This window comes from Ctenocephalides felis, unplaced genomic scaffold, assembly GCF_003426905.1.
Source record: "Ctenocephalides felis isolate EL2017-DRISC unplaced genomic scaffold, ASM342690v1 CF-g0.4_SCAFFOLD_01604, whole genome shotgun sequence".
Taxonomy (NCBI): domain Eukaryota; kingdom Metazoa; phylum Arthropoda; class Insecta; order Siphonaptera; family Pulicidae; genus Ctenocephalides; species Ctenocephalides felis.
Window position 1 is genome coordinate 34,183,157 of NW_020537758.1, and position 15,182 is coordinate 34,198,338.

Genomic DNA, 15,182 nt, shown 5'->3' on the forward strand with positions numbered 1-15,182 from the left:
CTTATATTTATGTTCTCCCGAGCTCCTTGTTTTAGACTCACGCGAAGAACATTACACGGGGAATGAAAATTCGTGAATTCGTTTTTGGGATTCCCGGATAGCCGGATGCGATGAATTTGGTAAAGGAAGTCACATTTTAACCGTTTGTTAATTCGACATAAGGACTGGAACAGGATTCTTGTAAGGTGCGCTTTATGAGTTTATACATTGCAGGATTATATCCTTCTGGATATTGTGTATAATACACTTGATAATTCATATAATGATTAGGGTTTTCAGGATGTTTACATTTTAAGGTGAAAGATAAAATATAGTGTTATATACACTTTATGCATGTAAGTATTGAAGTTTTCAGGATGTTAATATTATAAGTAAGGATAAAATGTAGTGTTATTATATCCTTTATAAGGCTGTAAGGTTTAGGGTTTTCAGAATGTTAATATTTTAGGGTAATGACTTAATGTGCGGATTCACCCGTAAAATAGACCAATATTATGACAAGGCTATGTTACGTTCCAGTTTTCATACAAAAGGGTACTAAATACTGTCAAAAAGCCAAGTATTTCAAAAAAGAATAAATAGAACAAATCAGAAATTGAACAAGGATTTTGGACTTTAGTGGACAATATGGACTGATGAAGACATAATGTTATATGCTATAATTTCTACATCAAAATGGTTATTTACAAATGTACGTATGTATATGTGTATATTTTCGTGTGTATCCACTTATGTGTTCAGATATAATTATAAATGGTTGTTCGTATTCTTCATACTATTATCCTCTGAGACAGAGATTTGTTTTGTATGCGAAAATGTCTCAATTCAAAACCCCATTGTTTTGATCGTCGTAACAACGGGAATGCTGCGCTTTGTTTTATCTGGCTAAAGCTTTTGTGCGCTTTATGAAGTGAATCTATAGCTGAATATAATAACTTTATATAATTAACACTTTTAAAATGTGGAATAGCAAGAAGTGTTCTTAGTACGATGCTGCTGTATGAAACCCCGAATCGTGAATACCATATACGACACAATAGATGATGGAAATGGGGCTGAACAGTGGTAGTAAAACCATAAAATTGCTAAACTTAAAAAATATGAGTTAAACGTATTTGTGAGATACATAACTAACAATAATTTCTTATATTTAACGTGTTTATTTATTTCATCAGCATTATTGTACTTATTAATTTGTTAACAACCATCCTTAGGCCATACATTAGCAGTTAACTCGGTTTTCTTATTTTATGTTTTCAAAAGAAAGTAGCTCTCTTCCCGGTATGGTTTCTATAGGCTAAAACATCACTGGAAGAACAACAATTGATTTTCCTTCTAATAAAAAGTATAACAAACAGATAAGTTTACAACAATTAAATTGCCTTTTAAAAAGTCATGTAGTTGAAAAGTATCAGCACAACAGCTCATAGAACTCTTTGTTTTTAGTAAATGAAGAAAACTCAAGTATTAATGTTTAATATTATTTAGAGTATTTCTCCTGAAAGTCTTGAAAGTCAACTTGGTTGTGTGCTGATGTAGATTTCAAAATATTTTTCGAATGAATGCCGTTAGCAAACAATGAAGTTATATAAAATATATTATTTCCAAACACTATGTTATTTCTTTTTAATGAATTTATCAGATCTCAATGTCTACTTAACATCCCTTGCCCTGATAGAGAGAACCATACCATTCCACGCTCCGTTATTTATCAATATCTTACATAGAGTTCCTCTCGACTGCATAGAAAACTAAATGAAAAAGTCTCCGCAGTCGAATCAGCAGTTTCTCATTAAATAGTGAATACATTCTGTCAACAAAGAACTCGTCTCGAAGGTTTTTATTGCATTTTATACAATTAGACATCCTGCCAGTACTCTTTGCAAACAAAATCTGATTTCTTCGTTCCTTTTACATAGTGATTTACTTTACGAAGCGGTAAAAAATATCTATCAATATTCACTGAAAAAAATTCATGGTGCTCATCCCAAAAGTTCAGGGGATGTTGAAAAAGCTCGCGTATACATACGTACCTATGATTAACATCACAAAAGATACGTAGATTGGGACTTTGCGAAATAAATTAACTTGCAGAAACTTTTTTATTGCCGTCATTGTACGAGGCAGTACAAGGAGATTGCCGACAGGATTTGTCATCGACTGTGTGTTGCTGAAATTCGGATCAAATCAGGACGATGAAGATTGGAAGCAGACTTCGATGGATTAAGGTAACGATTTAATATAATCTGCCAATGATATTTTATAACAAATCTGTGTAAATGCGTTTGGATATATAATATATATACACACAAACACACATATATATATATATATATATATATATATATATATATATATATATATATATATATATATGCATATACAATAGTAGTTCTGAGCTATTTCAATTTTCACTTTTAGGACGATTTATCTTAGACGGTTTATCCTAGTTATAAAAAATTAACTATTATAAGAAGCTTGTGAATGTGATTCTAATTATGAAAATGTGAAATATATTTTAAATTTTGTAAGTATTATTTATTTAATCTTCATAAATATCCTTTCATTGACTTGTAATAAAATTCCATCAAAACCACGAAGCTTTTAAACGACAGAGATGAAGTTCATTATATTAAACAAAACAAAAAAATCAAATCTACTCACATATTTGAAATGCAAATTTCCGACAAAAAATCTTAAAAATCTCATCAATATAATAATCACCATCGCTTCTCCTCCTGCCTGTGGAGCAGTATTTTCCATCATCGCGCTTCGGGCTCCGGGAAAAAACAAAAGCTGTGATTCGGTCGACTTTTCAGCCAGGATCGCCGGCCGTTCTGCATATTTCAAGCCGGAAAATATTTATTGATTCGGCCGATTACAATAGGGTCCACTTTATCATTAGCGCCGCGGTATGAAAAAATCCCCTCATAAATAACACCTAGTGCACAATAATGTGCTTTATATGCCCGTACGGGGCCCGATGTGAGAGATCGTAACGTAGGTCACTGACACAAGGCCGATTTTGAGATAAGTAACAAATTTATGACATAAGGTCAAAGTTTAGTAGAAATACTCCTTCGACATTATATATTTTCATCCAACGAAGAATAACGTAAAAATTATATGGGGAAAAACCACAAAACATAACTCAGAATTCAAACTTCAAAGATTTCATTTTCCACATTACATTTTTTTCGCCCATTTTTTTTTCTTCTCTTGTTTTTAGTTTTCACTCACTTTTCAAACATTTGTTTTCATGCATTTTCTCGTGAGCAGCCTCCTTTACTGTTTTCTGTATTTTTTCCCATATAAGTCGCCCATAGATATATTCTTCTTCGCCTTGGTCTTTTTGATCTTAACACAATTTATCTAATGAGGCTTAGTGGTCAGAGCTTTAGTTTTGAAGATCCAGATTCGAAAGAAATATAATTTCCAGTGAAAAGCAGTTGCTCCAATATTTCAATTAAAAAATTTTCCTATTTTAGTAAAAGATTTTTCATCTGCATAACCGCAATTGTTAATCCATATATCCGCAAAGTAGTATAATACACCTTAGAAAATATTTTAAACAGGCGGCGGGGTTATATTTGGTATATAATCCCTTCACAAAAGTATCAATGTGACGAAGAATAATTTATTGAGAATAAAATAAAGATTAGAAGAAAAGGCAAAATAAATTCATATAGAAAAACTAAATTCCTACTTCAATCATATGCATGATTGTACTGAGATTTAGATTTTTTAAACCATTTTAAAATAGAAGGTCGGTCAACCCTACCAAAAAATGATTTGATTTCTTTTAAAAACAAGATATTTATCAATGAGGATTTTTTTTTTCTAATTATCAGCAATATAATATTTTGTATATGGAATTCAAAAAACGCAATAAAATAATTACAAACTGCGATGAACTCGATAGAATGAATTCAGAAAACAATATAGGTGAATAGATTAGAATATTTTTATGTTAATTTATTAAATAATTTTTTATTATTGAACTTCCACCCGCAAAATCAAAATAATATAATACCCTATAATTACATAAATGTTATGAGTTCCGAAAACGCATTCTTAAATTAATAGTTTTAACATATTGAAGTGATAATCACAAAAAATGAAATTAAAAGCTTTTGTAAAAAATATTAAAATATATTCATATTTTAATAAAAATAATATTTTTGTGTACTTACAATAAATAAAAATCCTGAGAATTGAAACGTCCACATAATTATAAATGAATGATACCAAACTTGATATATAGTCCTTTTTCCTATGGATAATAAAAAAAAATAAAAGAGTCAGTTATTATTCATACATGCATCGGTATACACATTTTAAAGGTAAAAAATGTTTTTTCATTAATATTTATTTGGAATGATTTATAAATTTTATATATAAATGATCTAAACATTTTATATAAATTATCCTTTAGCTGTTTAAACAAATATACTCCTCTTCGTGTCGTTTTCAAGAAATAATGACGTTGAATTCATATGAAATTGAAAGAATATAGTATAATATTCAATTTTTTATAATATTCAATTTTTGTGAAGTATGAACTATTTGTAAGGTAATACTAAGACTTTCATTTATTATGCCATTTGGCAACTGCAACTATAAAAGGACCAAATATCACCTTTATAGCAGCTAGATTTATAAAGAAGCAACAATAAACAAATGTTGTGATCCAAATGTTAATCATTATGACTAATGAATTAATGCAACAGCCTTTTAATATATTTATTTTATTAAAATAAACTTTTAACGATGGAAATCTATACAGCTTGTATATTACTATATTATTAAATTATCAGTCATTTGAATCTCGATACCGCAGATCTGCTTGGAGCCAGATCATTGACTGGGTATATCCAATGCTACCAATTTCAAGATATATTCAAAAAAAGCTGAGCCTGGGGCAGAAAAAAGCTTAGAGTAAGTTCCACAATTTTGAGAGCAAATCTTAATTCCATAAACTTAATCATCCCTTTTAGTAATTTCTGCTCGTCAATGTGGAATTGCTAGTCGTCCACACGGGCGAGTTGTTCCAGCCGGGGGTCATTGTTGTCGCAGACACAAAGAGACCGAAGACTGCCGCCTATCAACGGCCATCGCCACTGGGGCAACAAAGCTTTATTGAATTCGGGAGCCACCCTCACCGAGAGTGCTGAGATCGGGTTATGAACGGTACAATTATGATCGGAGTTCTATACAAACTACACGAATTTGCATATCTGTCTTTGGAACAGGAATTGTGAAAGCAGATAAAACTTGTAGTCGAAATGATACTTAAAAATACAATTGGAATTTAAAGCCTATGAGTCGTCTTTGAGCTAGCTATGGAATCAACACCATTAAGAGATTTCTTTTATGATTCATATATTTTCTTATGATACATGCATTTTGTTTCAGCATTTTTATGAAATTCGTTAAAATTTTTAAGAGAAGATAATTTATAAATCATTGAAATGTAATCAAAAATGTCCTACTTATTGCTCACTTAATATCTCCCTTCCGCTTTTTTACTCTTGGTTTATAATACAAAAAGGCGGAAGGGAGATATTTGACAACCTATTATTGCAATGGATTTTTTAAATATTATTATTGCTCATATACTTCAGAATATATATTGTTGTGATATAATTCAATCTTCAAACAATACTTAACAAAATCAATACAAATGTTTGTTATGGGTTCGCCCGTAGGTAAGCGGTTAAGAGCGACGGGACTTGTTTCAGAGGTCCCGGGTTCGATACCCACTTCGAGCAGCCTGTTGTCAGGCAGCAGTGACAACGATTTTCATTTGGAAATATAGATAGCAATATGTTTCCAAGTGAAAATAGCCCTTGCCCGGCATTGCTGCACCAATAAAAAGTCAGCCCTATTAGATTAATTCTAATAACAAAAATCATCAAATATGGATGGATTAACCATTGGGTTACCATCTAAAAATACAAAGTAAGGAGAAGTTTCAGCCCAACAGCTCATAGGACGTAAGATTCTGATTGCTGTTAAAAATATAAAAAAAAAATAAAATGTTTGTTATACGCACAAGCTCAAATGTGCTAGCAAAACTCATGTCATTTTTAATTTTATTATTTTTTTAATAGTATAATTATCAAGTATTTATTATTATTTGATTTATGCAAACAATATGTAAAAGAAAAGTAGAAGATGGTGGATTTTTTATATAAAATTAATAAAATTGTGAAAAAAATAATGTACAAAAATATGACAATATAATCAAAATGAAAATGTTAAAAATAAATGAGGGGATCATATAACAAAATATCATTTCTAGTATTTTGTTATATATAATCCACTCATTTATTTTTATCATTTTCATTTTGAATATATTTTCATATTTCTGTACATTATTTTTTTCACAATTTTAATTATGTTATATAAAAAATTTTTCCTTCTTCTACTTTTCTTAAACATATTATTTGCTTAAATCTTATCAAGATCATGTTTCTTGACAGATGTCCTGAAGATGGAACGTACCTAGTTCTGAAACGTCGACAGTGAATAAATAAAAAAAATGTTTTTTTAAAAAACTTGTTTGTTATTACTTTTTGAATTCTTTGTTCGAAGATCTACACGCACACACACACACACACACACATATATATATATATATATATATATATATATATATACATATGTGTGTGTGTGTATAAAATGTTTGATTGTTTTATTACTGCTAATTGATATTTAGTGCTGATTCATAAACTAAAAAACTTTAGATTTCTATGACAATACGTACTATGATTAATTTCATATCACACTGATATGATGACAGCTTTGCATTATTTTGCAATTAACAATAAAATAATTACTTCTTATTATTAATTACAGATATCCCAGATTTGTGGCTTGGTGGCTGGCAAACTCATTAAACGCGATGAACATCAAGTTTTATTTTTTAGTATTCAGTCTTAAGATCGGCGGATTATCGAATCAAAAAACTATAAATCGTTCAATACAACAGCGCGCACGTGTGGACCCCCTCATCGCGATCGTAATGTAATATAAGGCTCATGTCAAACCAGAGGGAAGAGATTTAAGTATTTTTCAACACAATTAACTTGATAGGGTAATATTTTTAGGGAAGCTATCTTCCACGTTTTAATGAAGAATTATAAGCTGAACCTCATACCATATCAAATAATTATTTTTTGAAAAGTTAATTAATTCCAAAGACTTTTTTGAAGTTGAATATTAAGTGAGGTCAACTATATAGATAAGGGCAAGAAGAAATAGGCTAAATAAAAAGATTATCAGAAGTTTGATTTCAGGTTGTTCAAGGATTCTGCTATGTTCAACACAACTATAAGATAAAAGAATTATAAGCTGAATCTCACATTGGTCATACCATATCAAATAATTATTGTATGAAATTTTAAGAATTTTTAAAGTCGAATGTTTAGTAAGGTTAATTGTATAGGGGCAAAAAGAAATAGACTAAATAAAAAGGTTTTTAAAAGTTTGATTTCAGGATATTCAAGAATTCTGTTATGTTCTACATAACTATAAGATATTCAATCAAATCTTTCACAATGCAAAGCATTCAACAAGTTTGAGGTAGATTTTTTTTGTTAATTCTATGCCTTTTTAATAAAATATAATATTTATAGCTGAAAATCGGATAATGTTTAAAGAACAACCACATCTTGTATAATAATTATTTTAGTGTTATATTCACTGACAGATCATGGTCCATTTATAAAAACAATATTTTTTTTGAAAAGCAGGATCTATTTCTAATCACTTTTTTGAGTTTCACGAATTTTTTAAAAATAGTAAAAATTAAATTTAGAGATGAGGCTACTATTATATGACAGAAAGAGGTCTATGAAGAATATTCTCGAAAAATTCAAGTTAATAGGTTCAGTAGCACTTGAGAAATCGTGGGCATCGTATTGGAAAAGACAGTTTGGAGAAATACGAAGTAGAGTTTCTTAAAAGGAAGGAAACAGAAAAAAGAGATCATGAGAGATCAACAAACAGCTGTATCTTCAGAAATGATTTAAATTTTTAAAAATTCTCTCGTACACATATTCTTAAATACTCTAACTTCTAAAATATGAAAAACACTACTTTTTGAATTTCTACACAAGAATACCCCTTAACTAAATACTATTCGCCCAGAGACAATTTTCAATTATATTTCCAATAGATCTGCTTGGTGTCTCATCTAGTAGATTTAGGGAAATTGGAAGGTGGAACACCAGTGCAAGTAAATTTTCTCATTTCTAATTATTTCATAGTTTGGTATCGGCCTAATAATATAAGAATACAACAATAAAACCACCGAGTCACATTCGAAGAACACACTGCGTGTCTAAACAATGAAAGATATCAAAGGAAGCCCCAAGAGTTAAAATACTATTGTGCTATAACATTGTCGGTGCGCTTTCGAACTTACATTTTTTTCTCCACCGGACCCATTCACATACACGAACGTCCCGCGGTGTGGGTGAAAACGCGAACGCTGGGTTTTTCAACCTATTTTTACTCATATGCCGACGACTTTTTATTTTTGCATTTTCTGTCTTTTGTAAAAGACTTTTATGAAAGATGGTTGCGCAATTTGGAATATTATTATAACGCGCTATATAGAAGATAAAAGAAATATCATATTTTATATAATTATTTCATTACTTTAAGCGTAAGCCTTCATACTATTAATCTGTTAACCGGGCGTGTGTTTTCTCTATAATTTCATATTTTTAACTTCCCGTAGGGTAAGTTATTGTAATGGGCCGAAAATCGAAATTGAAAATTTTTACATTTCTCGACGTTTTGAAGGTTTCTGAACATTTTGGCATACTTCAGAAAAATTTGATGCGTGTGTGTGTGTGTGTGTATGTATGTATGGATACAATTTTTCGTCCACGTTTTCGGGCGTACGGATCAACCGATTTGAATGGTTCAAAAAACATTCAATTCCTCTTGATAGGGAGATGTGCTGATTAGTTTTTCGCAAAGGCAGGTCCAGCCGTTACGGAGATACGGAGCAAAGAGCGCAGAAAATAGAAATCGAGTTTTTGAGAGAACGGAGCATCCGATTTGAATGAACTAAAAAACATTCAATTAGTAATGATTGGGAGAAGTGGTTATTAGTTTTTAACAAAGGCAGGCCCAGCCATTTCGAAGATACGGAGCTAAATGTACAAAAAATGGTAGTTTTTGAGAGAACTAAGCGTCCGATTTAATTGATTCAAAGAATTTTCTGCTTGTCTTAACAAAATAATTGATTTTGGAAAAAAAATGTAACAATTTTTTTTTTAATTTTTTGTATATCGAAAATAATTCAGATTTTATTTTTAATTCTGACTATAGTTCTAATATACGTTAAACAAATATATTCAGTGTATATAATTCTTATAAATATTAGACAATGTTACAATTTTTATAATAATCTATTTGAAAACATTCAGTATTTCTCGAACATTTCTTTACGCCACCCACCCCACTAGTTATAAAAATTATATTTTTATCTATAAAAAATAAATAAACTATGAAATATATATCAATATTTTTGAAGTACAAAAGAAAGCACGAAACAAGTATAAGTTTAATAGTCGATCGGAAATGCGCGGTAAACAGGTTGAGATCAATTTTCAGACACATATTTTCTGAAAATATGTAATTTAAATTATGACTGTTGATATTTATTAGAATTATATAAAAAACTATAATAGCAAATTGTTTTGTTATATGAATAATGATGTATTATTTTTTAAGCAAAAATTAATTATTCGTCTTAGTCAGATTAACAAACAGTAATAATATTTACTGTAATCTCTTAAACCAAACAATGTGTCTGACAGAGTATGTAGGAACATATTATATTATCAGATTTTGCAGATGCTTTTAATTTTTATATTGAGAACTTATTTTTAAGGACGTCTAATCCAACAACTTATCCTTCAACAATACGCATTATATTTCAATAAATTTCAAGTTTCTCTAATATACGTGTGTTACCATAGGTCTTTGGTAGGCAAAGAGGAATGGCACGTGTCTAATGTGTCTGCATTGAGAGCCTCTGGTGTAAACGACAAGTGTATTCTGCTGGTTGTACGGTTGGTAGCAGCCGCTGCTACGGTTTTGTTCTCGAGTTTATATTGTGCCCTGGACTCAAGTACAGAATTGTATTCATATTCATTTCTATTGTTATTTTATATTGTGTTGAGTTGTGCTAGAGCTTGTAAGCGTATAGAACTATATGGCAGAAGGTTCGAGAAACTCAGAAACCATAAAATCTTGACGCTTTTCCGAGGTAACTAGGGAGAGTAGTGGAATCCATCAGTGAAGGCTACGGAATTTAGCGTAGACCTTTTCGTTGAGCGAAAGATTTCGATGATTTTTGTAAAATGCAATTTTTGAAATCATTTAATGGATTTGGTATTCAACTTATTACTCTTTTAAGTACGTCAACTAAGCCATCACAAATTCCACAATATTAAAATTCTATAAATCATCAGGAGATGTCATCGGCTTTCATGACATCTCCTCTTAAGGCAAATTTTGGCTTCAAGTAATACGGTACTACTATGGAGGAAATCTTCATAAACTCATTTTTTTACTAAACTTATGATGCCTTATTAATACAGCTATTTTTAGTCTTAACCAAGTATCTTAATTTTAAAATATATTCTTCATCTTTAATACTGCTCTTTTTTCAGAAAAGCTGAATGAAAAAGAAATTCAGCAAACCAACTCATGGATATGCCGGACCTTCATCTCTTGAAGACACTCTTAATGAAGACGAAACATCAAGCCTTGCAACATCAAGATAATAAATTATTTAAGCATTCTTCGTTGTATTTGTATTTTGATTTTGTCTGTTATCTTTAAAAACTGTGAACTTACTTTAGTTTAATAATTTAAAAACCTGTAAATCAAATTTATAAATTTATAACCACACTTGTAACCAGCTCTACTGGATTAGCAGAACTCTCCTTAATATATAATTTCATAGATTAACCAGCTTTATTGGATTAGCAGAACTATCCTCAATATATTATTTCATAAATATGCAAAAGATTTTTACTATATTTTTTTTAAAAAAAAACGAACAACATAATATCTTGACTAGACTATGTTATTTTTATATGGAAATATTTAGTGTAGGCTAATAAAAATAATAATTAATATCCATATTAAATGATGCTGTTAAAAACCTGTAAATCAAATTTATAAATTTATAACCACACTTGTAACCAGCTCTATTGGATTAGTAGAACTCTCCACAATATATAATTTCATAGATGTAACCAGCTCTATTGGATTAGCAGAATTATTCTCAATATATTATTTCATAAATATGCAGAAGATTTTTACTATATTTTTTAAAGAAAACGAACAACATAATATCCTGACTCGACTATGTTATTTTTATATGGAATTATTGAGTGTAGGCTAAATAATAATCAATAACCATATCAAATGATGCTGTTTCGTGATTAATTTTCAGCTTGGCAGTAAAGTTTGTAAATCGATTAGCTTCTTATAGAAATCATTTGCGGCAAAATTGTGAACAATCTATAAAATCTTTTGACCCTAAGACAACTTTTATAGATTAATTTTATGGCAACTCGTGCTGCTATTTCTTGGTGGCTCTTCCACTTATCCCTAGTAAGATTCGTCTTCATTTAACATTCCTCTAAATGTAAGTTTTTATCACATCAAGAGAATTGATCTGCTTCTTCTACAACTCATTGCAATATAATAATAAACAATCGGGAATCTGTTGATTTCTTGGCAATAAGATAATTTCCATACCATTATAGGATTATTTAGTACCAATTTCTATCAAATACATGAAATCGTGCTGCTACTCCTTGATACCTCACCAACTTGGCATTGACATTCGTCTTCATCTAGTTCCCCACAGACTGGAACTTGCCGCGTCAAAAAAATTGGTTCGCTTCTTAAAAAACCGTTTGCAACATAATTCCTTTTCGCAAAAGAAATAATAGTAAACAATCGAGAAAATCTAGACAATAAGGACAATTTAATGAATAGGACGTGGTGTATAATAGAAACAATAATAAACAGGACAAAGTGCTGAGCATACAGAGTAGAACACAATGCAGTGCCAGAGCGTAGAACTCGCGTACAGCGTGTTCAAGCAGAAAAGGGCATTGTTCATGTTTCCAGGAATGTAAAACAACATATTATTAATTTACGTTTACTCCGTTGCAGTTATATAAGCTGATTATATGCAACGCAAAAAAGGAGATCTTTTCCCATTTTCCTCTTTATTCATTATTTGTTTACTTATATAAACGAAAAAGAAAGTAAAATATTTTGTGCGAAATAGAATTATAAGAAAATCGACCTAATATTTTATGCGTATAGTTTCAAACTGCCTCCTATTCGATTACTCTGTAATCCTAACAAAATATTATTAATTTACCGGCACTTTCTTAAAAAAACCATAAACAGAGAACAATAATTAATTAATGAATTATTGTATAAACAAATGTGCATTTCTTGAATTTCTTCAAAATCAACATACGTGTGTAAATAGTTCAAAATTGCCATAGACAATATCTAACTAGTAAGCAGCTTCCCAATATGCTAGTCGCAAATTCACGATTCCGTAGCTTTCGTAGCCTTTACATTAGTTTGCTGCTACTTTGAACTGTTGCAAGAATATATAATCAAATTAACCATAAATATATTAATTCTCCATCTTAAATGATTAAATAAATAAATATAACTAATTTTCTTTTTTATTTAAGAAGAATCTGAATTATCTGAACAATAGCAAACTGTTGATTTAAATGTCCATCAAAAATAATAGCTTCATTTTCAATTTATACCTTCGGCATGTAGTTAAATAATTAGCTCAAAGATACAAGATGTTTCTGAATATAGTTATTGAAAAGTTTTGAAATAGAAATTGACCCAAAACTGTTTGTACAAAATATATTAATAAAACTTATCTTTCATATTTTCTTTTTTAAAAAAAAACAATATACTGTATGACATCTAGTATCATTTTTTATTATAAAGGTTTTGTAGAAGGCTGTTGCCAGAAACAATCGCCAGCGGTTTTATAATTTTTATGTTTGTATGAACTGATTTTTTATTAAGAAAAACGTTTTGCTATAATCTTTTAAATTTTTCCTATTTTTAATATAATTATATATAACTTTATTCATCATGGTAAGTACTTGTAATATATTGAAATGATGAAATATTTTTTAAATTTTTGTAAATTTTTGCTATGTTGACAGTTGATTCATGATGTGTCAACTATTTTTGTTTATAAATTTTACTTTTTTTCAGCGAGAAGTTTTATCAGTACACGTCGGCCAGGGAGGCGTTCAGATTGGAAATGCGTGTTGGGAATTATATTGCCTGGAACATGGAATACAGCCGGATGGACAAATGCCTTCAGATAAAACTGTGGGAGGAGGAGATGACTCTTTCAGTACATTTTTCAGCGAGACAGGAGCAGGAAAGCACGTACCACGAGCGGTCCTCATGGATTTGGAACCGACGGTTGTAGATGAAGTGCGGACGGGAACCTACAGACAACTGTTTCACCCAGAAACACTCATTACAGGTAAGATTTTTAGTTTTACAAAGTACGATTTTTGTATTAGGACAAAATTAATTATTTTTAATGAACAGGCAAAGAGGATGCTGCAAATAACTACGCCCGCGGTCATTACACAGTCGGCAAAGAAATGATGGATTTAGTTCTCGATCGCTTAAGAAAATTAGCCGATCAATGCGCTGGTATGCAAGGTTTTCTAATTTTCCATTCATTTGGGGGCGGCACTGGTTCGGGATTTGTATCCCTCATGATGGAACGTCTTGCTGTGGACTACGGAAAGAAAAGTAAGCTCGCCTTCTCTATTTATCCTTGCCCACAGATCTGTACAGCCGTCGTAGAACCGTATAACTCCATCTTGGCTTGTCATTCAACTATGGAGCTTTGCGATTGCGGTTTCATAATCGACAATGAAGCATTGTATGATGTATGCAGAAGAAACCTCGATATTGAAAGACCAACATACACCAACTTGAATCGACTTCTCGGGCAAGTTGTTTCCTCAATTACGGCGTCTTTGCGATTCGATGGTGCCGTGAACGTAGATTTCACTGAATTCCAAACAAACTTGGTGCCTTATCCACGAATTCACTTCCCACTGTCCACATATGCCCCTGTGATATCGGCTGAGAAAGCTTATCACGAAATTCTGGACACAAGTGAAATAACTAGCGCCTGTTTCGAACCGGCTAACCAACTGGTCAAATGCGATCCCAGACATGGAAAATATATGGCGTGTTGCTTGCTGTTTCGTGGAGATGTCGTGCCTAAAGATGTGAATGCAACGATAGCCACTATCAAATCAAAACGAAGCATTCAGTTCGTGGATTGGTGTCCCACTGGATTCAAAGTAGGTTTGAACTATCAGCCGCCGACGGTCGTTCCGGGTGGCGATTTAGCTAAAGTGCAAAGGGCAGTCTGCATGCTGTCCAATACCACGGCCATAGCGGAGGCATGGGCAAGATTAGATCATAAGTTCGATCTCATGTACGCAAAACGTGCGTTTGTCCACTGGTACGTCGGTGAGGGTATGGAGGAAGGAGAATTTGCCGAAGCCCGAGAAGATTTGGCAGGCCTGGAGAAGGATTATGAAGAAGTGGGAATGGATTCGGGAGAAGGAGAAGCGGAAGGCGAAGGCGAATATTAATTTTTTATAGCTATATATTAATATTTTGATTGTGACGGTTAAATTTTATTTATATTAGTACTTTAGCGACCCTGACTTTTAGATTGTAAAATATTGAAATACAAGATTATTTTTTATATACATTTATTTTAGTACTAGAATACGATTTCTATGTATAAAATATGAATTGAAAGTATCATGCTATAATATAATCCAAATACTTTAACTCATAGAGCTTTTCACTTATTAATAAAATTAATATCACTTAATTCCCGAGAGTTATTTTTGAACTTTTGACTGAAATCAATATATTTATAATAAGAATTTTAATACATTCAATTGCTTTTTTACTTTCCGCCGCCAGCGCCACCACCACAAGATTGATTTAATCCAGTGGCTCGGTCAACGCGAGTTTTCGAACACACATTATGAACGGTCTCGTGTTTTTGCATGGGTCTATTGTTGAAATCCGTT

The 15,182-nt window shown here is 31.2% G+C and overlaps 1 protein-coding gene across 1 annotated transcript; it reads left to right on the forward strand.

Moving 5' to 3' along the window:
* Positions 1-5,038: 5,038 nt before the first annotated feature.
* Positions 5,039-14,729, forward strand: LOC113373160 (tubulin alpha-1 chain-like). The gene is made up of 3 exons (XM_026613476.1): positions 5,039-5,047; positions 13,312-13,591; positions 13,660-14,729. The coding sequence occupies exons 2-3, from the start codon at positions 13,414-13,416 to the stop codon at positions 14,727-14,729; spliced, it is 1,248 nt and encodes a 415-aa protein (XP_026469261.1). The 5' UTR covers positions 5,039-5,047; positions 13,312-13,413.
* The last annotated feature ends 453 nt before the right edge of the window (positions 14,730-15,182 follow it).